Here is a 25,415-nt window from a genome sequence, read left to right as displayed (position 1 = left end):
GTCCACCCACCTTGCCAGCTTTCCAACATAGTTTAACTTCTCCCTCAGTGTCTAGGCATAACTGTTGGTCTCTGTCATAATAGTAGCCACAGTGGAGGGAGTGATGAACATTTTAAAACACTCCACCTCCGTCGGATTGTCAGGTTGCTTCCTAATCCCTGACAAAGACCTGGCAAAGTTGATACTTTTGGACGAAAGTTTCCTTCCCTCCAGTTGACATCCCCGGTCTCCTCCGACGCCTCTTCCTCCAGAGCTGTCAAATTGTCCAGCAACTCCTCGTCAGATGAGTCACTTTCCTCAGGTGCAGGTTCAACACATCAGAGTAGTCATTGGATGTAAAAATGCCTTTTCAAATGTGCCATGACTAATCTAATATTATTTATGGTATACTGTATACTGTCTGTAAAATACTACGATGGTTTTCTGAATGAATGAAATTCGAGATTCCGGTCGCTGTAATGTTTTGCAATGACTGACATGGTGGATGCACTGCTATTACGCAAATAAAGTTGTGATTATAATGGGACAAGATAAAGATGTGCGCATTTTTTTGGCAAGTTTTTAATGTCATGAATGTAGTAAATGATATTCACTGAGCCGTGCGATACTCGAAGCTACACATAGCTTGTGAATAAACAAAGTTTGTTTCTAGCATTCCCTGTGCTTACATTTCACTGTAATTAGCCACCAGTGGCCATGAAATTTGACTTAACACTGAATAACATCATTTTTAATATAAGAAAATAATTTATTTTGCTAGTTTTATTGTGCTTGGTGTAATGACTGACATTCAGAAATATGGCAGTGAAGCTAGCAACCTCTGTAGCCTCTTGTAAGTAAACGTCTTCCCAATACTTTTGTCATGTATATTCCGACCACACAATCATAATATAAACTAGATCTGCAAAATGTGGACATAACAAAATGTGGCAAAGTGATTTTGCGAGAGACCTTTGACTTTGAGAATGTACAATGTCAGCCCATGTTAGCCATTGTTGTCAGCCCAAGTAGTAGCCCATTGTTAAGCAGCAATTGGAATACTTAGGTAGCAACATTCAAATACAAAAGTGTGACGGTACGCTTTTACGGATAGTTAGCGGCCGTCACACTTAGTGTGTCATTGGCTCATCAGCGTTCTAAGGGTGGCGCTTAGCGACAGGTCAATTCTTAAAGGAACATCTGTTACAGTATAACCTTCATACATGAAATAATACAGCGTTAGCGGATACATGAACACCAGACTTTTCTTTTGACACACTTAAATGGCTAGGTCGCTATTGACATTTCTCTAGTATTTTTGAGTTTAGCCTACACACGCTACCCTCCCATTTGTCATGACTAACTTAGCTGCCTCTCTCTGGCATATTCATATGGATGTCACTGTGAAAGTCAGTTTGAGTTTAGCTAGCACCAGCAACATATCGGTCATAGCAACAGAAAACTTTAATCCCTGATTTAGAATAACCCAAATGATGTATTTACAAACGTGACCTCATGCTGTACAATTCTTGAGAATGCAAGGACACAATATGACAAAAAATTATTTGAATATGCCAATTCCTTCTGATCTTACCTCCTGATGGAATTCATCCTCAAGGCATTTCAGTTGCTCTCTGTGTGTTTTAACCTGTTCAAAATATGTTGCAATGGCACTTTTTGCTGTTGGAAGAGTGAAAATATAGTGGTCTGTAAACTCAATACAGTAAATTATGGATGTGCTATCAGGTCAAACAAGATAAGGAGGCATCTTTCTTATTCTACTAATAAAGTTCTAGTGTGGGTATCATTCGTGCTCGGTTATCATTTGTACTAGAGACGTCACAATGGCCACATTCAACCACAGTGGAGAGCTGAATTCGGTGGGGTTAGAGGCGCAGCTGCTCAAGCAATGCCTGAGGTAGGCTAACATGTTAATGTTTTTATCTTTTGCAATGCCCTTGCCAGTTATTATATGTTGGGAAAACATTGTGAGGGCCGTGGGAAGTGAGTTTTGGTTGGGGGTGCTGTAGTGGAGGGGGGGTAGTTTGCCAGGAAAAATAGGCTTTATTGAAATGGTAAAAAAGTTATTGTATTTTTTTAAACGCCTTTCTCTGTTATTGGACAACAGCATACTGGCATTGCATGACACACAGCACAGGCATACATCACTGTCAAGAACATTATGGCTACACTACAGAAAAAATGTCGCAAACCACAGATTGATACTAACGCAAACAAAGTAACCGTCTGCTATCTGACGCTACACTAGTAAGGTAACAAAGTTGCTGTAGCCTTGCACCGAAATCGACGGTGAACACGTGAAATATAAAACTGTTGAACACCAACATTAATAAAACTTAATAATTATTGACGCTTCTGACATGGGTGTCAAAACAGGCTAAGGACCCTATCGCATGTTAGACAGAACACATTGACTCAAAACATATGCATAACAACCGAGGTGAAGTTAGTTTGATATTTGATATTTGATATTCGGATATTCGACAGATATAAAAAAAAAAAGAATTATGCGGCCGGTTTCACCCCGTGTTTGCAGACAATGCACAAACAGATGACCTGTCTACTTGCTCCCAGCCGACCTTAGGGACCGTCTAAAAAGTACCTTCTGAATTACCTTCATAGTCTTTTTTGTCAATAGCTTTGACATAATGTGACCTAGTGACTCCAAACCAATTCAAAATAGTTATCCTATATGCGACTCATCAGACACACCTCTTTTTACAGTCACTGTATGCACACTGTATTTTATATGAATATTTTACAGAAAAAACATTATTTCATATAAGAAACAGTCTCCTTTTTTTCAATACCTCCCAGGTCATGTGACCTAGTGACTCCAAACCAATGCAGAATAGTTATCCTATATGGGACTCATCGGGCACACCTCTTTTTATGATCACTGTATGCACACTGTATTTTATATGAATATTTTAAAGAAAATACATTATTTCATATAAGAAACACTCCTTTTTTTCAATACCTCCCAAGTCATGTGACCTAGTGACTCCAAACCAATGCAGAATAGTTATCCTATATGGGACTCATCAGACACATCTCTTTTTATAGCGACTGTATGCACGCTGTATTTTATATGAATTTTTTAAAGAAAATGCATTATTTCATATAAGAAACAGAATCCTTTTTTTCAATACCTCCAAAGCCATTTGACCTAAGGACTCCAAACCAATGCAGAATAGTTATCCTATATGGGACTCATCAGACACACCTCTTTTTATGGTCACTGTATGCACAGTGTATTTTATATTAATATTTTAAAGAAAATTCCTCGTTTCCTATAAGAAATGGTCTCCTTTTTCAATACCCCCCCCCCCCCCCAAAAGAAGTGACGTTGGGACACCAAACCAATGCAGAATATCCTTTATGGGACTAATCAGACACACTTTAAATTAATATAATTTTTGCACATACTATTTTATAGTACCCATTTGTTTCCTGTGTTTTCTCAATACCTTCCATATAATAGTAGATGCCAAATCATTTTTCATATTGAGGTGTGTCTGATAAGTACCCCATAGCAGAACAGTTCTGTATTGATCTGTGTTGTCTAGGACCCCTTATTTGGCAGCTATTGAGCAAAAAGCTGTTTTCCATAGGAAATAAATATGATTCTTAAAAAAAAATTAAATATAATAGTTCATGCAAAATATTATTTCACATTGACATGTGTCTGATTAGTATCACATAGCAGAACAGTTCTATGTTGATCTGTGATGTCTAGCGAGAAAAAAGCTTGCGAGGTATTGAAAAAAGGAGACCATTCATAATGGCAAAATACAGTGTGCATTCAGTGACTTTAAGAAGAGGTGTGTCTTATTAGTCCCACATAAGATAACTATTCTACATTGGTTTGGAGTCCCTAGGTCACATGACTTGGGAGGTATTGAAAAAACAGAAGACCATATGGGAAATAATGTATTTTCTTTAAAATATTCATATAAAATACAGCGTGTAAACAGTGACTAGAAAAAGAGGTGTGTCTGATGAGTCCCATATAGGATAACTATTCTGAATTTGTTTGGAGTCACTAGGTCACATGACCTGGGAGGTATTGAAAAAAGGAGACTGTTTCTTATATGAAATAATGTATTTTCTTTAAAATATTCATAAAAAATACAGTGTGCATACAGTGATCATAAAAAGAGGTGTGCCCGATGAGTCCCATATAGGATAACTATTCTGCATTGGTTTGGAGTCACTAGATCACATGACTTGGGAGGTATTGAAAAAAGAGGACCATTCATATAGGATATAATGTATTTTTTTTTACAAAATATTCATATAAAGTACAGTGACTATAAAAAGAGTTGTGTCTGAGGAGTCCCATATAGGATAAATATGCTGCATTGGTTTGGAGTCACTAGGTCACATGGCTTGGGAGGTATTGAAAAAAAGGAGACCATTTCTTATGGGAAATAAGGTATTTTCTTTAAAATATTCATATAAAATATTGTGTGCATATAGTGACTATAAAAAGAGGCGTGTCTGATGAGTCCCATATAGGATAACTATTCTGCATTGGTTTGGAGTCACTAGGTCACATGACCTGGGAGGTATTGAAAAAAATGAGACTGTTTCTAATATGAAAATGTATTTTCTTTAAAATATTCATAAAAAATACAGTGTGCATACAGTGATCATAAAAAGAGGTGTGCCCGATGAGTCCCATATAGGATAACTATTCTGCATTGGTTTGGAGTCACTAGATCACATGACTTGGGAGGTATTGAAAAAAGAGGACCATTCATATAGGAAATAATGTATTTTTTGTACAAAATATTCATATAAAATACAGTGTGCATACAGTGACTATAAAAAGAGGTGTGTCTGATGAGTCACATATAGGATAAATATTCTTATTTTTATCAAAAATAATAAATAAAAAGTTCTATGGAGATGTGCAAAAGTTGGAGAAAGTCAGATATGTGTGTGTGTGTGTGTGTGTGTGTGTGTGTGTGTGTGTGTGTGTGTGTGTGTGTGTGTGTGTGTTTTGACGTGTGATGAAATAAGAAAATAAATAAAAGGTCTGTAGCATATGGAGAGGGATGTAAAAGAGCTAAAAGTCTTGTAGGTGTGTGTATGGGGGGGTCAGAGTTTGGAAATGTTTGAGAGTGCTGAGGAGTGAATGTGTGCAAAGTCAGTATACTGTAGTGTGAGTTCAGAGTTGTTTACCAAATTAATTTAGCCTAAAACTGATTAGTTCCAGTCTTTGAAGTTGAATGAGTCTAGGCGTTGCTTGGCAACCACTCTGATAGAGGAAATATTTCTTGGTGAAACAATGAATGATTATCTATGAATAAACCATTCAATTTGTCGTTATTGTAACTTTATTTCTTATGACATTTTACTATGTGTATAGTAACCGTTTTAGAAAAGATTTTATAATCTTTTTTTATTAATTCATTTCAAACGTTCCAATATGGATAGCGCCGCGCAGCCTAGTTGGATCTCTCGCTATGTTCAAACATTCCCATGTGGATAGCGCCGCGCCGCCCAAACGTTCCAATGTGGATAGCGCCGCGCCACCCAGTTGGATCTCTCGCTATGGTCAAACGTTCCAATATGGATAGCGCTACGCCGCCCAGTTGGATCTCTCGCTATGTTCAGCTAGATGGGTGGTGTCCTGTTTTGCATAAACTTAGTTCGAACAGATAGCGCCGCGCTGCCCAATTGGGTCGCTAGCTCCGTCCAGCTGGATGGGTGGTGTCCTTTTTTGCTTAAGCTTTTGAATTGTTTGGCCTCCCATACACTTAAGATCTTCTAAAGTGTGATTCTTTTCTATGAAGTGTCTTGCTACCGGTGAAGTTATGTCATTCCTACGAATGGCTGATTTATGCTCACTCATAGCCGTGGGAAGTTGGGGTGCGGCAGCACGCGTATTTGTGTCATACCACTCACGATCAGAAAAAAAACAGAAGCTCTCCGTCCCCCTGTCTATTATTCTATTATGCACTTAAAATGTTACATTAGACCTCGGAGATCTAAACAAAAACAAAACAAATTAACAAAACAACTCGATAGCGCAGTTGTTGGATAGCGCGCGATGGTCTGTGGTTATGTTAGCGCAGATTGAATAGGTGGTGTCGGCCAACTCGATAGCGCAGTTGTAACATTGAACAGCGCGCGATGGTCTTAGGTTAGCGCAGCTTGACTCAATAGCGCAAAGTGCAACTGAATGGGTGGTGTCTGTGTTGGCCAGGCTTTTGATTTGTTTGGCTCGCCATATAAGTGCACTGGTATAGAACACGTACAGAAACCTCGCAGAGGAGGAGATATAGACAGAAAGCTTCTTCAGAGGGAGGCTTTCTGGATGTATCGCCAACGTTCTAGGTCACCAGATGGATTGAATGAAGACTTTGACTTATTGTCATTTCTGTGAAATTGTGTCATTCTGAGTATATCTTACATTTTGTTGTCTGCCATGTGTTTATCATTGTCTGAGTATATAAGATATGTGGTGTTGCGTTTTCTGAGTGTATACAATATGTTGTGTTGCACTTTGGAGACACCAAGCGCTCCGACTGATAAACGGCCGGTGAGGCCTGATGTGTCGGAGCGCCTGTTGACTTCATACGGAGCTAATGAGGACAGGTGTCACACTGACGAAGGCCATCAGGCCGAAACGTTTGTTTGTTAACCCCTGTTGCTGAATGGATTAAAAGCAAGAAAAGATTTTTGGAGTGCGATCATTCTGTGATTTTCAATGTTTTAAGAGGACCCTTTCACCATGGGAGCCGCCTAGCAACAGTGGTATATCAGTCAATGATTGGCTGGTTGCAACACAATATTAGATAAATTACACATAAACTGTTCTTTCCTGGAACCCAGGCATATGTTAGGTTGACATTACTTGATGCATGAATTGATATGAATTAAATATTTTTTATTGAGCTACTTCATTCACATAAGTAGGCCCATATTTGTTGAACTTCCAGCCTTGTAAACATGCAATAATTCTTAGGCCTAACTTATACGTTTCTATTTTGTATTTATATTTTCTACACACGCACACACAACACACACAGACACAGAGCCATTCCTCTCCTCTGTACTTGCACGCAAATCTGAACAAACTAGATTGTTGCAGCACAACATGTGGCCGAATGACAGTTCAGCTCGGCGTTCACTAGAGGTTAGCATCATCAACGCTGTAGCGCAAAATGAAGTTCAAAACGCATGAATGCAAATTAACTACTTTGTTTTTATCAAAAGTCAATCGCAGAGACAAACCTCTTTAAACAGGTAAACAGGTAAAAATATTTATATATGTGTGTATTATATATATATATGAAGGCTTTTTGCACACCTCTTTTGTTGGACAAGTGCGTTGGATAGGACCAAATGTCGCAGATCAGGAGGTTAGAAAGAATCCTGCACACTGACCATTTCGCAAGCAATTATTTATTTAGTTTTGGGTCTTAGACCGTCATCAGGTAAATTCACACATTCACCTCAACCATAACCTTAAATAGTTTGGTTGATTAACCCATCAGGTCCTACTCTAGAATGACGTCATTCATTTATAAAGTGGTATTCCCATCACGGCCTGCGAGTAGGAAAAGGCAGAAGCATAATTTAGTACATTTAAAAATAATGGGTAGTCAGACCAGTTGTGTTATAGGCTCATAGTCAATGTATTGATATTAGCTCAATATTTTTCTACACTTAATCAGAGAGGACACAGTCCATTCAAAAGTGGGCCATTACACTGGTTAATTAACATTGTGGCTATCCGTACAATGAACTGAGGAACACACGCACACACACACACACCTACTTCATCTTGCTGTGTAATCCCTGGAGGGACAAGCTTTCTATTAGTGCTGTCAGTTAAACGCATTATTAACGGTGTCAATTTTTTTAACGCGAGATTAACATTCTTTTTGGTTAAACAAACTTTGTAGTTTTTCACATGCTGTTGCAACAACTAGTAACGTTAGAACAACTACAACACCACACTGGATTTAGCTAGACCGGAAACTAAACAACACGCACTGACAAATAGAATGGAACGTTGTATGTGCTGCCACCTTTTAGGGAAAAGATGACTGATATAATGGAAACCTATGCTGCAAGTGGGGAGCAAAAAGGGCTTATACTTACTAAATCTTGAAACAAATAAAAGGCACAAAATAAAGTTGGTGTAAGAGTTATCTGTGTGTTTATGGGATTAATGTGACCATGTTCCTATGGTTTACTCTTTCTAGTTTACAGGAGTGTCACAAATGTATTGATAGGCACACTCAAACTGCCCGTGGCTGACTATAACTAAGTTCAGCAAGCTTAACTTTACATGTCATAACATCAACTAAACATAAGTCACACATTCATTCTATTACTTGTAATATGAACTTAGCCGATTTCCTACAACTAGGTGAGATAATTGGCTATGTTATACTGAAGTTCCACAGTTAGCTAGCTAGCAAGCTAACCGTTTTGCATGGGATATTATGGTAAGTGTACATGTACATGCTAAATTTGTTCTCAACATGGGGTATTGCAAACGAATTAGGTTGGTAATGTACATAGTTTCGACATGAGTAAGTTACATAAAAATAATTCTTCATAACTGCCGTGTTAGTAAAATGATTGAATGTCCTGTGAATTAAAAAATAGATGTAACGTCAACGTGTGATTACTAGCTGTCTTTCCCATTGGAATCAATAATATATTGTTAACTTGTTTTCCTCTAAAATGGGGCGTGATGCAGATTAAATGCATCTTTATGATGATGCGCCGTTAGTAGGCTAGGCATTTATTTCAGTTTAACAGCTAGATTTCTGAAGAATATATTGTGTTGCCTCAGGTCTGCTGCACATCTTTTGAAATTTGATTTGAAATAATAGACCTACGTCTTAAAGTTCAGTTAATAAAGTAACCTGCTTTGCTTTCATTTGAATCCCAATCAAGATACACAATAATTGCTTTATTGTTAATATGGACTCCTGGAAAGTTCAGAAATGCAAAATAATAGAATTTTAACCATATGATAAAATATGTGATTAATCGTGATTAACTATAGGAATTCAGCGATTAAAAATTGTAAACGTTTGACAGCACTACTTTCTATTTATTAATTATATTGCTTTATAGTAGTGGATTTTTAATTTAGTGAATGGTAAATGAGTGTTTTTGTTTTTTTATATATGACTGAGTGATCTGCACAAGCATTCCAATGCACCTGTACGTTGTACGAGCAAATGGCAAAAATAAATACTTTACTTGAGGAAAAACAAATAAAGAAAACATCAAATTAACCATAACATAATATTGAGATTAAATTCATCATTAAGGCCTTTTTGAATAGTAAATATTCAATATGCCTCGCGTCTTTTAAGTAGCAAGTCATGGTAATAATACGCAAGGTCATAATACGCATAAAACGTTTCATGGCGCATTGTTAATATGGACTCCTGGAAAGTTCAGAAATGCAAAATAATAGAATTTTAACCATATGATAAAATATGTGATTAATCGTGATTAACTATAGGAATTCAGCGATTAAAAATTGTAAACGTTTGACAGCACTACTTTCTATTTATTAATTATATTGCTTTATAGTAGTGGATTTTTAATTTAGTGAATGGTAAATGAGTGTTTTTGTTTTTTTATATATGACTGAGTGATCTGCACAAGCATTCCAATGCACCTGTACGTTGTACGAGCAAATGGCAAAAATAAATACTTTACTTGAGGAAAAACAAATAAAGAAAACATCAAATTAACCATAACATAATATTGAGATTAAATTCATCATTAAGGCCTTTTTGAATAGTAAATATTCAATATGCCTCGCGTCTTTTAAGTAGCAAGTCATGGTAATAATACGCAAGGTCATAATACGCATAAAACGTTTCATGGCGCCCAAAGTGACGGCTATTATAAATGACAAATAACGAAAGATTAGGCAGCGACCTAAGCAACACACTTATCCCGCCTTAACTACCGGTAGGCCTACGTTGTCCACAAATAATAAAAATCATAATTTCATAGCTCTTCTAGCTTTCATTGTAGAGCTATGCATGCAATTTTGCCAAACAGTATACGCCTAGAAGTATGCTTCTCTCTCGATCTCTCTTTCTCCCTCTCTCTCGCTCCATGGACACGCCCCTCAGCATTCACATTTAATGCAAATAAAACATTCCCAATCGTCAAAGCAAGGATGCATAGAAGATGACTAGCTAAATTACCAAATCCGGATAGAATCATTAGCACGCTGCGCAAATTTGTTTAAAACTCTTGCATTTAAAGGGGAAAATCCAGTGTTAAATGGGTTTTATGTTATGACCACAATAGAGTCATGGACAAGGGGTGACCCTATCCAGACCCAAAGAATTCCAAAGTTAGCCATTTTTTACTGATTCTTCCATAAACGCTAATAACGCTAGCAAACCGGGCATTGGCTCTTTGAGGGGGCCTAGTTGAGCAGCTGGCAGTTGATCAGTTTAATTACAGGGCATGAAAATGCACTGTTCTGTTATTCGAAGTCATCTTCTTATTATTACAGTGCATGAAAATGCACTGTTCTGCAGACATGGGGGGCTCGAGTCACATTTTTTAGGACTTGAGACTTGCTTGATCAACATGTATAAAAGACTTGACTTTGACTTGCTATTCATGACTTAAGACTTGAGACAAATGACTTGAAATGACTTGACATAGATATTAAGGAGTTAACTTTACGATTTTAGAAAATCTGCTTAGGTGCTGTTGCATGAGTCACTCAAGCGAACCGATCATTGTTACCAAGTGACGCGACAGACCAACAGCAAGTGCCAGATCAAATGAGACAGACTGAGGTAGGCTAACTTGCAAATATGGAAGGCTCTACGTTTATACCAAAACATAATAATGTTTGGCTTCACAGATGATGTATCTGACAACTCAAAGGAGAAATGAACAGCAGTTTGCAAGTGCGCAAATTAGCGACATAACCACCACCACGTTGATTTTCATCCGTCAGAAGTTAGTCGTGTTAGAAACCTAATGTCAAGTTTGAGGCATGTTAAGAGTTGGCTTTGAATCTATTATGCTTTTTAGTTAACGCCATATTAGGTTAAAATGTGTGAAATGGCAGGGTGAAACATGTTCTTGTCTAAGTTTAATCTTGATATGCTAGCGAAAACGTTGCCAATGTAACCTAAAGTAAGCGCCTTTCTTTCTCCCTCCCTCTTAAACACGTCCCTGTTCCATACGTTACAGCTTAGTAGTAACAACAGTAAGTAGGCCTAGCTAACTGCTAGCAATCAGCATAGAAAAGTAGCTTACTTCACGTTAGGCTTATGTATAATATGATATAGCATTGACGGCCCTAAACCCTCCTAGGGCAGCTGTGGCCTACTGGTTAGCGCTTCAGATTTATAACCGGAGGGTTGCCTGTTCGAACCCCGACCAGTAGACACGGCTGAAGTGCCCTTGAGCAAGGCACCTAACCCTTCACTGCTCCCCCAGCGCCGCTGTTGTTGCAGGCAGCTCACTGCGCCGGGATTAGTTTGTGCTTCACCTCTCACTGTGTGCTGAGTGTGTTTCACTAATTCACGGATTTGGATAAATGCAGAGACCAAATTTCCCTCACGGGATCAAAAGAGTATACTTATGCTTAAAACCCATTGTGCTGTCGCGCTTGTCAAAGTTTGGCAGTGACGTCGGTCTGATTGATTGATCAGTTCACTTTTTCAACATTATTGGGTCCCTGGAGATGTGATAGGTCAGGACAGGTGTAACTTGAACTGTTTGAATATATTTTCATGATTTGATGTAGCTTACCTAATATTTGAGGCATATTGAAACAATAATAGGCTATTTTATATTAGGTCTACTTGAAATACATTTATTTTTTATTCGTATACATTTCATCTTATTCTATAAAGCGTTCAGATGTATGCAGTGCCGGTTCAGACCTCCATGGGGCCCTAAGCAAAATCCTGCTAAGGGGCCCTCCTACTCTAAGCGCCAAAATGTAACCATTTTTTTATACACTCTAAAAAATGCTGGGTTATTTTCTCAACCCAAACGCTGAGTTAAAACTGTTGGGTCATTGTGTGGGGTTGTTTTTACTCATGTTGGGTTATTTTCTGTAACCCAGCTTGTTGGGTTGATAGTTTAGGACAGCGCCCCTCCTCTCCCCCACCTGACGTGAGCACACTACTCAGCACCAGGGTAACTTTAACACAGCTGCATAGTTATTTCAAAGATTGTTAAGGCGGAGCAAGATATTTCATCAGGAGCCACTTCCGGGAACCCGGATCGCACGAGGGGGGGGGTCAAAATCCCCCTTTATGCAGAGCAGAGGCAGCGACTGCTCCATTGAAGTCTATGGGCATAGCTCAGAATTTCACCACATATGCTAAGGTCTTGGTTCTATAGAGTTAGGAATGTGAATTTCGGGCACATTTTCATGATCCTCAAACCCTTCTGAACATTTCAGGTACATTTTAGCATTTTTGAGCAATCCAGTCTGGAGAAAATCAACCTTATATCAGGTGTGCGCCGGTTATTTCTGCCGCTACTGTTGGCGGTTGCAATTTACGCCACAATACGCCATCGACACGCCTCTTTATGCAGACAGGATTCGATCCCCATTTCGCGCCCATAGACATGAACTACGACGAAGTATCTTGCTCCGCCTTAACAATCTTTGGTTATTTGAGAGTTCGGGGGAAATCGTTATTCTTTCAACCGTCCATGCAGTCCAGCAGTTTTCAACATGTAGTGGAAATCGATTTTGGAAGGTATGTATCTGCTTTTAACTTTTTTATTATTATTATTCAGACGGATTTTAAAAGTAGCCTACACCCAGAGATACCTTCGTGATATGAATGGATATTCTGCCTGCCAATTTCGTTCAGCCTAAACAGGTTAAGAATTGTGACATTCAAGCCAGCTAACGTTAGCTAACATTAATTTACAGTCTTACAATTACTGCTCATGTTAATGTTAAATCTACACAAAGACAGACTCTTAAAAACATAGTTCTGTGTTGACTGGGTATGAACTGCTGAACAGAAACAAAACAAACTTTTACAAAGAACTAAAATTAGCATACCAACAGCTGGCTAGGTTAACGTTAGCAGACGGTTGGTATGCTAGCTTCTAGCTCTAACAAATGCTTCGTGTTAGTGCAGCATGTGTGTCAGCTAATGTATACAGTCGAAGTAGTCTCTTTACGTACGGTAAACATCATGCCAAACAACATATTAATTCATTCAGGGTAGCTTCATATTATAGCCATGTAACTTACTGGGTGGTTTTTGGTGGTAACATTAACGTTACAGACAACTTGAATTTAACTAACTGAATGTGTTAACATGAGCTAGCTAACGGTAGAACTATCACTGCCACTAACGTTAATAATACTGAACGTATGTTTGTCAGTCTGCTGTTAAACAACTCCATGAGGTGGTCATGGTTTCCGAGTGTGTTGCGCTAATATTTTGTCTTCGAATTTGTAATGTTTGTCAACATCATTCACTGATCATGGTTCGTGAAAGTCTTGATCTAAAGTTCTGTCAATAGCAGTGATTAATTTACTCTTTTTCTTTCTTTGATTGACAGGGCTGACCCCCAAATGGACCGTGGAATCTTGCTGTCTTCATGGAAGTAACTTATCACATGCTGATGCTGCTTTTAGAATAGGCTATCCATTCAAAAATAAAGTAAACTGTCAAATAAATAATAATGTCGAACTGTTTTATTTCATTGCATGGCTATTTGTTGCCCATTTTCTCTCAATGCAACCCAAATACTGGGTTTAGAAAACCCGACAACTGGTTATTTTAACTAGCAGTTCTGTTGATATAACCCAGTGGTTTGGGTTGAATCTATACCCAATGTACTGTGTGAATTTTACTCAACATTTATATAGTTATAACCCAGCACATTGGTTACCTTTACCCAGTCTATTGTGCCAATTTAACTAACGTTGTGTTGATATAACCCAGTGTTTTGGGTTAGAATCATACCCAATCTGCTGGGTTTAATAATGTACCCAGACCATTGGGTTAGGATAACTCAATGTGGTGTTGGTCCAATAGTTAACCAGCGGCTGGGTTATATTTGGGTTATTTTTAACCCAACATTTTTTAGAGTGTAGTATAGTATCATCTGACACATCAGTGCTCCCAATACGATCATCCCACCCCATTTTGAATGTCTATGAAAGTTACCAAATATAGTGTTTTTCCCTATAAAGGGTCTGGGCTGTTTGCTTTTGATGCTTGCTGTACATATCCCCTTGCAAAAAATAACTGCAGTTTTTTCAAAGTAGCCTACAGTCTAGATTTTCTGTCCAACAGCATTTTTTAAGTTTATAAAAGGTTTGAATGCCTGAAGACACACCATATATATGTGAGAGCAATCCCATATTTGTAACCACTTTACCTTTTGAAAAATCTTTAGGTATTTTTAATTTTTCTCTTATGTGAAGTATCAAAATATCATGTGGTGCGACTGTCCGACCATGACTGCTGTTTGGGAAACTTCTTTAAAATTACACTGAATCTATTCAAATGTGCGTTCTGCTCTATCTAGCATTTTTTCAAAAGTGTTTTGTAGCTCTGTAGAAAATGACACAGCATTTTTTTTTTTTTATGTCCATCCCATTATACAAACAAACTTTGTCCGAAGATGTCAACTTAATCAAATATCATCTGGTGCAACCATCAGGAAACTGCCATGTTGAGACTTTTATTTTAAAATTAATTCAAAGACCTTAAGTTGCATTCATAAACTAGTTTGCCAGGCACCCATTGGGGCAGCAAACAAGTTTGTAATTATCTCTTATATTTGGAAAAACATAGCTTAAATAACAGCGGTCAAGAAGTTGCCAAATTTGGACATCATGTGGTATGACCTCAACAATACAATGAATATTATTTTATATAATATTAATTTATTTGTTCAAATTTATTTTTTGATTAGAAATGAAATAGTGACCTTTTAGAGGAATCAAGTTTGTTATGAGTAGGTGGCCAATTTTGTGCCTGTAAATTTGATCTCAAGTTGAAAATGTCATGTGGTGCGACCAAACATCATGTGGTGCGACTATTACAAAATGCTTTTTTGTGTGGTTTTACATTTAATTTAGGATTTATATGCCTATGCAATTTATTTTAGTGTTATATGGAATCAATTTTTACATTCAGAGTACATTTTCAAAGATATCAGAAAAAAACGTTTACATTTACTCTTGGTACATTATAATGACAAAAATGTAAATAAAAATCATTTTACATGTAAGGTTACTTTGGTAAATGTACATTTATTAATCATTTATCCCTCCCACTGTGTTCTGTTCAGCAAGAAAGATATATTTCACTTATTATCAACATCATAAAAATAGGCTATCACTATGTATGTGGCGGTGAGGGGCATTAACACTGTAATATAGGATTTTGTTACCTTTTTTTTTGTTTTGTTTCACATTATTGTATTGTTTTTATTTGTTATATTATTAGTGATGATTGGGCAACATCATCAAATTTGTTTAATCATCTTTTTTTGTTTAAATTTGTTTGCTCTGAAAACTTCCCCATTTCATTTCTGTATCACTTTCTCTCTCTCTCTCACACACACACGTACACACAATCTCTCTCTCTCTCTCTCACACACACACACATACACACAGACACACACTCACTCTCTCTCTCTATCTGTTAAACACTAGGCCTATTACTCTCTTCATCGCTGTATCCATCACAATATATCTATCACGCTAACTATCCCACTAACACACTATCAATCACAGATCACTATCTATCACACTACCTATCTATCATACTATCTTTATCCATCATCTGTCTGTCTTCTAGCCTCCCCATGTAGTTAGCCTAACTTCTATGTCTCACTCTTTTACTCAAAAAAGCTTTCATTCTGCCATTGTTAGTCTGTCTGTCTGTCTATCTTTTAATTTCTTTATCTTTTATTATCTCTTCCTTTCCATCCAACCATGCACTTTTGTCTATCTTAATATCTTCTCCTGCCCCATCTCTTAAAATCATCTGCTAAATCCCATTCACTTTACATCCTGAATTTCTTCTGTTTATCCCCTCGATCACTCACACACTTTTACCTCCTTTTCTCCCTTAAGCTGTCTACACTTATCGGTTTCTTTCTATGTGTGTTTGTTTTCATCACCTTCTATATTTCAAATGCCCTCACAAAGCTTATCTTTTATACCTTTACCAATATATAGACATGTTCAACATCATTAGCAACTTAAAAATCTTTTACTTTGTGTAAAACTTTTATTTTTTTATTTAATTGTTGTTTTTTTTTTGTTTTGCAAGCACTATATTACCCTCATGAAATGAAAATATAACAGTTTATTAATCTCTCTACTCTACTATATTTTTAACAATATGAGATCCTTGAGTCATTTGGTGTGACCACTCATCATGTGGTGCAACCAATAATAGCAATAACTGTGTTAAATTCAAAATGAAAAATAAAATTTCTGTGGTTAAATTATTAATCAGTCATATAGTATGTTTAAATCAATGCTATTTTTCAGACTTTTCCATCAGTTTTATAAAACTTACAGGAAAAATAAGGGTTCTAAATATATTTTATAAGGTGACCATGACAGTATAGAACAAAAATATCAGTCCAATATCCACAAAAAGTAAAGAAATGTAAATACTTTGTTTCTAAACAGTTCATATTATTAAGAAATTGTAAACAAACTTTTAAGCATGTTAAGGAAATACATTTAATTTTAAGATAATCTATGGTCGCACCACATTACATTTTTTAAGGCCGCAACCAATTCATTCTCATGAAAAAACACTAACATCACATTACTTGAAATTTTAATATGGATTTTCATCTACCCAACATTCTTAATGTTTGAACAATTGAAACAGAAATTCTTATTTTTAGAATTTTAAATTTGGCCAGTTGAAAAACCTTATCCGTCATTGACCCTTATACGAAAGTAGGCTACATTGCAGTATAGTATTTTCATGTCCAAAATGGTACAGTACTATGCAGTACAATGCCGTTTTTTGCCTCTAAAATACTGCATTCCCTGCATAAGAGCTGCAAATATTTTCTCCAAAACTGCGGTTTTCATACTCAGAAACCTGCAGTTTGACACTTGAAGTAATGCAGTTATTTATTTTTTTTGTAAGGGTCTGGTTGTGCTAGTAGCCTAGTGACTGACTGTTCTTCACCTGTGTGTCTGTAGTATGCTCCTTGCCAAAGACATAGGCTATGAACTGGCTCCCCTGATTCTCTTATATATTATTTCAATATTTTTTTTAAAGGAACCGTATGTAAGAACTGTTTTGAATTAATCTTAAAATGGCGCTGATATGTCACTAGACATTAAGAAATCATGTTCATTTCAAATACTTATATCACTGACAACAGTAGTCCGGCCAGGATATTGTCATTTAAAAAGTGAAGTTGCAGCCCTCAACTGATGTTGATGTTGTGTTTTGTCATGTCATGTCGTGTTTTGGCCTGAGGCGCCACACTCCACCCTCCATCTACTAATCACGAAGTCAGTAGTGTTTCAGCATCTGGGTTGGCAACCTCGAGTCAGGGGGGGAGGGGATACACCGGTCTACTAATTTGAAAGTGATTGCAGTACCAGTTTTGGCCATAATCTTACATGTGTTTCCTTTAAACGTAGACTATTTTAAACAATCATTTTAATACTTCATAAAGGCCTAATTTACGATGTGCATCTATTGTCCATGCAGCACAGCGAATTAAAGTTAATACAGGCTACTTTCCAATCTGCATACGTTCAGTTGTAAGCTATCTATAACTAAAGCTTGACTGAAATATTGTAAAACAATCTAGTTATTTTAAAAATGTATGGGAAGAGTGAAATCACCTATTAGTTTAGATGGGTCCTCGCATGTTTCTGCTGAAAAAGCTGAACGAGCTGCACGTTATTATGAACGCATTTAAAGTTATTGTCTTTTTTAAATTTAGCCAGTCGCCCGCATTAAAAAAAACGGACATGCGATTAAATTTCACAACTTTACGAAGTACTGTGACTGAGAAAGGCTGGCAAGCAAGCCACAGACAGATCAGGGGATTCACTTCCCTGTTAGGTAGGCCTAGGCTAGGCCAGCAACAGAGATGCATGTTGACATCAAACCATGGAACGAACGCAAGTTTACCCGACTGCTGTTCCCGCTGTTCATTCTCGTGACGTTTCTTCTGTTTTTCATGCCCTGAATGGTAATTCAGTTTCATGTTCATCTTCTTAATGTATGAGGCACTGTCGCTATAACTGTATACTTGTCTGTCACTATAGTTTGACTCAAGGGGAGACGGGGAAGGGGGCCTTCATTAATTTGGGCCCTAAGTAACTTGCGTAGTGTGCGTATAGGCAGAGACTTTCTTTTTTTTTTTAAGTATATTTTTTTAACTTTTTATGCCTTTAATTAGACAGGATAGTGGAGATTGACAGGAAGTGAGTGGGAGAGAGAGTCGGGGTGGGATCCGGAAAGGACCACGGGGCGGGAATCGAACCCGAGTCGCCGGCGTACGGTGCAGGTGCCCCAGCTAGTCGTGCCACTGCTGGGGCCAGGCAGAGACTTTCTAATGAGGAGACACAGCACTCAAAACATCCTCCATACAGTGGACAGTGCTTCGACTTGACCAGCTTCCCTCGCGGTCCGCGCGCGGCATCACGCGACTTTAATTTGTATTTTTCCAGCGACGCTGCAACGACGCTGCAACAACCGGCAGAGGTCTCAAGTGAGCAGGGTGTCTCGTAAAAAGAAATGGAGCTGGAAAACCCCACACAGACTTCACTACAGACTTTAGCAGACTGGTTTAGAAATAATTTAATAGCCAGAAATATGCCTGCCCTGCCCTAATAAAGAAACATTTGGTTAACAGCGAGTGAATCTCGCTTGCAGCCGTAGAGGAAACGCAGGACAAATTAAACATTCTGGTTTTCTCCGAGTGCAACGATGATAGACAGACATCATTTGGACAAAATATAGAGCATATTAAGCTCCGTTGCTCAGCCAAATGCCTTCCTGTTACGTCCCTGTTATCACGGAGTTACAGGCGATAAACTATTTTTGATGGTCACAAGTTTACTTAGTGTTTATTTCTTTGATTATTAAAGGTGCCATGTGTAAGAATTGAGGTAAGAATATCCAAAAAAAGAGCTACACACATCAAAAGAATGAGAAGAAATAAGGGTGATGATGTCATTAAAAAAAATGACAAGGTATAGTGCTGCAGAGATATCAACCTGAATTAGCATGCTAAATTACTAGCCACAGCCCGACAGGTGTCATAATACCAGTTTAGGCCATGGGGCGGTTATCACGGGCAACATAACCGCCAGCCAAACTGCAATACACGTTTCTTGGTTGTAACTCTAGGGTAGACCAACTCACTTTCTGGAGGTATACTGCCCCCAGGGCTCTACACTAACATTTTTTTTCAGGAGCACTTGTGCGCCCAAGTTAAAAAATGTAGGAGCACAGACAAAAATTTGGGCGCACAATCAGTTCTGTACTTAACTTACACATAATCTAACATTATACTGCAGCTAACAGTTAAACATGCCAGTGCACCAATTCATGAATATTAAGAATGACTGACAACATTTAGGCTACAGGAAACAGGATTTTAAAGATCAGTGCCTACTTTATTTTCAGTCTATTCTATTTTCCTACATTTTGTTAATGTAAAATAATATAATACATTGCCATATTTGCATTTAGCCTATATCAAGTATCCTGCCAAATGTAGGCTAATTTATTTATTTGTGAATCCATCTATAGCTAATCCAAATATGCCCATGGTGACCTATCTGACTGCATGCATACTGCCTAATACTACTACTAAAACAGTCCATTTACTCTTCCACAAAACCCAACATAGGCTAATCAAGGATATATGTTTTATACTTTTAGTTTTTATTTGAAATATCTGCATTGATGGCAGTAGGCAAATGTTTGGCCTACTTTCGTTTTGCACTTCAGCTTGTATTCGGTGTAAACAAACAAGCATGCGTGGAAGCCTGGAGTTGTGAGTAGCGTTCCACCTTTGAATAAAATGTCCAAGTATTACGGAAGACTACTTTTGTGCTGGTTAGCTACAGCTATATTTTGCATATTGCAGCCAATACGTCAACTAGGCTAAAAGGCATGTTCCTTCTCTCACTGCATTCTCAGAATCTCATCCTGTTCCTCCTATATCCAATGAATTCGGTGGATAGAAGAACTAATTTCTTCAATCTTTGCATCCTGCGCGCTCTTGGATTTGATAGAAGCGACTACTAGCGAGTCACAACGCGAAACTGCTAACGTTGATGGGAGGTGTAGTTTGTATGCTGCGACGTGATTCTATGGTTTGCACCAGTAATGTTTCTCGATGTTGCGGTGTATTTTGTAGACAAACATTGACATGGTTAGAAGTCATTCGCACCAGTGCGCCTAAATATTTTTTTGCACTCGCACGGCATCATTTTTACTCGCATGTGCGAGTGAAATGGTCGCACTGTAGAGCCCTGGCCCCCATCTTTTTGTTTGTTTGTAATGGATGCAACCGCGAGATACGCTTGTCATAGGCGCCGATACCGTGGGTGCTCCGTCTCTCGGGCACCCACTGAAAACATCGAGCACCCACGTGTGCCAGCTTACAGTCCCGGCTAAATTTAAACATTCATTTAAAATCAAACATCGCAGTTTATGTTAAATTCAGCATCTCTCATAATGTGATTAGATATGTTGCTGTCAATTCCCTACTTCATATACTAACCACTAATGAGAGCGTCTTTCGTATGAAAATTCCTGACACTTCCCACCTGAAGAATTAACGCAAGGCTTTGTCGGGTCTTTAGCCCCGAATGTTTAAAATGTATATAGCCCTGAATATCATTTTAAAAGTAGTCTGACAAAGCTTATTGTTTTGAAACACAGCTAAACACTGGTACCTCATAGAACATCTATAATATAGCCTAGGTGGTCGCAACTCACAAAAGTAAAGCAGATAGAAAGAACTCACGCAAATCTAGCCTACAACACGCAGACAGCTTTATGCGCAGGGGAGAGAGCGCGTGCACACTATGCTTTATGATTGTTGCCTTCTGATGGTATCTTGCTAATTCACTGAACTGCATTAGGTGACATAAATGGTATTGCCTTTATCTTATAACTCCTTGTCTGAGCGACTACCAGGCCTATGGTTTTTAAAAGTCAGATGTTCCCTGACAAAGACATTGAAAATTAAGAATGTTTATTGACTTGAAAAATACACTAATTTTTGCAAACTCCCTTCATTCAACCCTTGAAGACATCGCGGTCTGGTGCGCTATGTAGATCGTTTCTCGTACCATTTAATTTCTCAGAATTTAGGTCTACTAGGCCTACAATAACGTCATCACCAAATACATCTTTTATTTTTAGTTGATCAACCACAAAGAGTAGCATAGGCCTACTGTGCACAGTGCACTGACGACTGTAGCAGCCCAAGGTAACCAGTTGTTGTAGATGAGAGGCAACCCCTTGTTTCAGATAGCCTGGACAAAATGTTACCTGGGTGTTGCCTACGTTATTAATTAATGGTAGCCTACAATAGTTAATTGATTCGCGTAACATATTAGTTGGCTCAAAGAGTAGGGAATCAGGATGGAGAGAGTAACGCGTGTGTTGCTTTTGCGGGATCGAATCCAGTTTAATGCTAGTTTTCAAAACATATATTTTTTACTTTTTTCCGAGTGGCTGTAATGTGGCCAAGCGACTTCAAACCGCCTAAAACAACTTGTTCGTGAATATCTGACAACTGCTGCAGCGCATGCACGCGCAAGGAAACCAGTAGGTGGAGAAACCAGAAGGCACACAACACCGGAACGACTTTAAGGCTATTTCGCATAGGCTACTCAATGGTGCTATTTCACACGCATTATAGCGACCCCCACTCACCGGGGTTAGGTGGAAGGTGTTAATAGACGATTGGCGTAGCCTACAGTGGACTAGGGCTGTCAAAATTGCTCAAAAATGACGTTCGAATATCCCCTCTAAAATAAACACATGTATTCGAATATATTGGAATATCTAGGCTATATTATTTGCGCATTATGTCAGTGACGCGCATCATGTCATCTGTTGATATGAAAGACGAACTTCGTACATGTTTGTGTTATGGTGGGTGAACGGCACACATTTCTCGCTCGTTGTAATCGCTTTTAAAAAGCACCTAAAGATGAATGCTTCAGTTGTGCCAAAATGTATGAAATACAATGTATGCAAGTGTTTTAGGCTTCTTAAACCCGTGGGCAGCTCCATGAAGCACTGCTGTGTGCCAGTCTGTTCGGTTTCAAGTACATATTTAAACGCAATTTTAGCTTCCACCTTTTTCCTAAATCAGGCATGAAAACGGGTCAGGGGTGAAAAAGGTGAGAAGGGCGCGCGAAGTGGGAAATGGCCGTTTCATAGCAAAACAGGGGCGAGTGACATTGTTGCCAATAGTGCATAGCTTCCATGGAGTATGAAGTTGCCTAAAACCAGAGATTTATGAAGAAAACAAACTACAAAATGACTAATTTTTACACAAAAATACTTATTATTTCTTCTTTTTGGCTTGGGCCTAAGTGTGAAGAGGCCCACTTGCGCTGTTTGGCAACATGCTTCAGCCTGGCCCTCCTATCCTCCTCAGTAATCTACATGAGTTTTCTTTCTTTATTTATTTATTTCTTTGTGCCTGAAGTTATCAGACATTTCATAGGCCTAAAGGACACTTAGAACTATTAGAATAAGTCTGAATATTTGTTGGACCAAACCAGGTAATAAATAAACTTGGGTAGGGTAGACTAGGCTTTAATTTGTAAAATTGGTTTGAAATGTTTTAACCTGCAGCTAGGCTACTTACAGATTGTGGCATTGTGATAGTGCGTCAGGCCACTGAGCGTTTCTTAAAAGATGGCATTACCATGTCAAACACTGTTTTTGTCTCTGAACTCGACAAAACGCACCAGCCCAGTTTAGGAGCATTTAAATCAACTATTTAGTTATTCACATTAGCCTTTGCTATACTGAAAAAGTATGCCTATTTGCTTCACCTTTTCGATCTAGATGGCTCAAACTGCACGTATTCTTCATCAAATTAACTTGTTATGTCTATATTTCTGTTCAATATCGCTAAATTTAACAACAGCCTATGCTACGTTGCTACACCAATCTCAACGTCTTTTTTCTGACAGAAGTTGAACGTTTCAACTAGCCCACCTGTGACATCAATAAGCATCTCTCCTCGCCGGGCTCACATTCCAGCTGACATTTCAGACACATCTGTAGTTACACAGACAGGGGGGCTATTCCAGCGCAAGCATTCTGTTCGCGTTGCATCCGCGGCAAAATGTAGCTTCCGCTGTTTAAATAGGCTAAATGCATAGGGCCTGCATTCACATAATCGTTGCTGGATCAGACAAGTTTTTTTAATTGGGCTCTTGTCTTACAACGCATCAAGATGCGTTCGCGTCTGTGCGTGATTTGTAAACTCAGTTGTAAACTCAGTTGTAACCCCATACCCCTACAATATTTCGGATCAGATCTGCGCGAACCACGTAAGTCCCCTATTTTGGATTCAAAACGGTGAATTTCGCCGAAAGGTGAGGAGTTTTCATGCCTGATAAATACACCAGCCTACGGCATGACATGAAAGACGAACTTCGTGTTTGAGTTATGGAGGGTGAACGGCACACGTTTCTCGCTCGTTGTAATCGCTTTTAAAAAACACCTAAAGATGAATGCTTCAGTTGCTCTAAGTGTTTTACGCTTCTTAAACCCGTGGGCAGCTCCAAAGAGCACTGCTGTGTGCCAGTCTGCTCTGTTTCAAGTAGATATTTACGTGATTTTAGCTTCCATCCACCTACATGCACTACGTGGAGTTTGTCTCTACCTAGTGCTGCACAGACCCAATAGCCCTAGGTAACAAAGCAAAGATATAGATAGTAATGTTAGCTATGTTTAGACAGCAAATTGTGTTAGTGTGTCTGTTTTAAACTAAACGAGAGATTATTTCATACATTTATATTTCATACACCTTTTACTGAAACACAGATTATTGTGATGTTATTTTGTGTCACAGCACTCATAACTTACTACAGTATGTCATCATTGCACACTACAGTAATTGTAGTGTACCGTAATTAATTAATAAGCATTGTTGTTTACAGTTTAGCAGGATGTCAGCATCAGGAAAATAAGCTATTCTTGATATGGACTGAGTTTAAAGAGGTGCTGTGATCTGTTTCATTATTTCTCTACTTGTCTATTTGTTTACATCAGGTAGGTGCATTGGATGCAGCTCACACGAGGATAGTGGAACTGGAGGTGCTGGTGTTGTCACTTGAGTATTTTCACTTCCCTGCTCTTATGCATACGCACGCACCCATACAGTCCCACATGCTAAGTTGTTAGTAATAATCACTGAATCCGAAATCAAGAAAATACATCGAGAAATATAGCTGCAAGCAGCAATGTGGGGGCCAAGCAGGCAGTTCAGCAGTCCAGATTTGCCATGCAACTCAATGCTGTGGCATCAGGCATATAGCATTAAGCAGTCACAGCAAGTTCCATGCCAAACAACCCAAGATTGGCTGAGTTACAAGGTCAAGTTTCACATCAAAACATAACTGATTTTGTGGGGCTGAACCAGGGCTGAGTGTCGCCGCCCCCTCCCCCAGCCAGCCCACCGCCGCAACCGCCCCTGCCCATCCCACCCCATCCCACCCCATCCCACCCTTGCACGCACGCATTAGAATGAACTGGATGGAACTTGCGGTCATCAGTTTCACATCAAAAATAAAAGCTCGATTGAGATATGATCATGCTTGCTGTGATTTCAATGCCCCCATAGAGGTCAAAGGTCATCATCAGGATGAACCAGACGGTTTTATGGGCTGCCATTGACCTCCATTGCAGAATAATGCAGCAATCTACAGGCCAAAATACATTTTTGCCAATTCCAGAGCCCCCTAGAGGTCAAAGGTCACCAAATGTATTGAGCGTCCTCCTGATGGGTCCTGAGGACCATGTACTAAGTTTGGTTTTGATACATGAAAGCGTTGCTGAGATATGAGCTCACTTCCTGTTTGGCGGCTTTGCCGCAAATTTCGATTGGCTGTTACGGGTGAACGGTTTTAGTTCCGAAGACGAAAAGGAGTATCTTTTGTGAGGCTTGGTCTGAAGATCATGCGTGTCAGGTTTGGTGTCGATTGGACAAAATTTGTGACCTGTGAAAACTTTTTAGTGTTTTTTGATTAAATCCAAAATGGCGGAAAATCCATCATGGCGGAAAATGACGTCATAGGATGCGTTGAACTCGGCTTGGTCCAAGGATTCTAACAATACATCATTTTTGACAATTGGGTCATCTAGTCAAAAGTTACGCGCGTGAACGCACGTCCAACTTTG

The 25,415-nt window shown here is 38.6% G+C and overlaps 1 protein-coding gene across 5 annotated transcripts in view; it reads right to left on the bottom strand.

Moving 5' to 3' along the window:
• LOC125311134 overlaps positions 1-25,415 on the bottom strand; it is a 102,776-nt gene that overhangs the window by 59,571 nt on the left and 17,790 nt on the right. For 3 of the 5 annotated variants that reach the window (XM_048268898.1, XM_048268900.1, XM_048268897.1), the window contains exon 2: positions 1,574-1,659. The exons of the other annotated variants lie outside the window; for them this stretch is intronic. In XM_048268898.1, coding sequence (XP_048124855.1) covers positions 1,574-1,659 — 86 coding nt within the window. The remainder of the gene's footprint in view (positions 1-1,573; positions 1,660-25,415) is intronic. 5 annotated transcript variants of the gene reach the window in all.

This window comes from Alosa alosa, chromosome 18 (assembly GCF_017589495.1).
Source record: "Alosa alosa isolate M-15738 ecotype Scorff River chromosome 18, AALO_Geno_1.1, whole genome shotgun sequence".
NCBI lineage: Eukaryota > Metazoa > Chordata > Actinopteri > Clupeiformes > Clupeidae > Alosa > Alosa alosa.
Note: the sequence above shows the minus strand (reverse complement) of the source record. Positions and strands in the feature narration are given on the sequence as shown.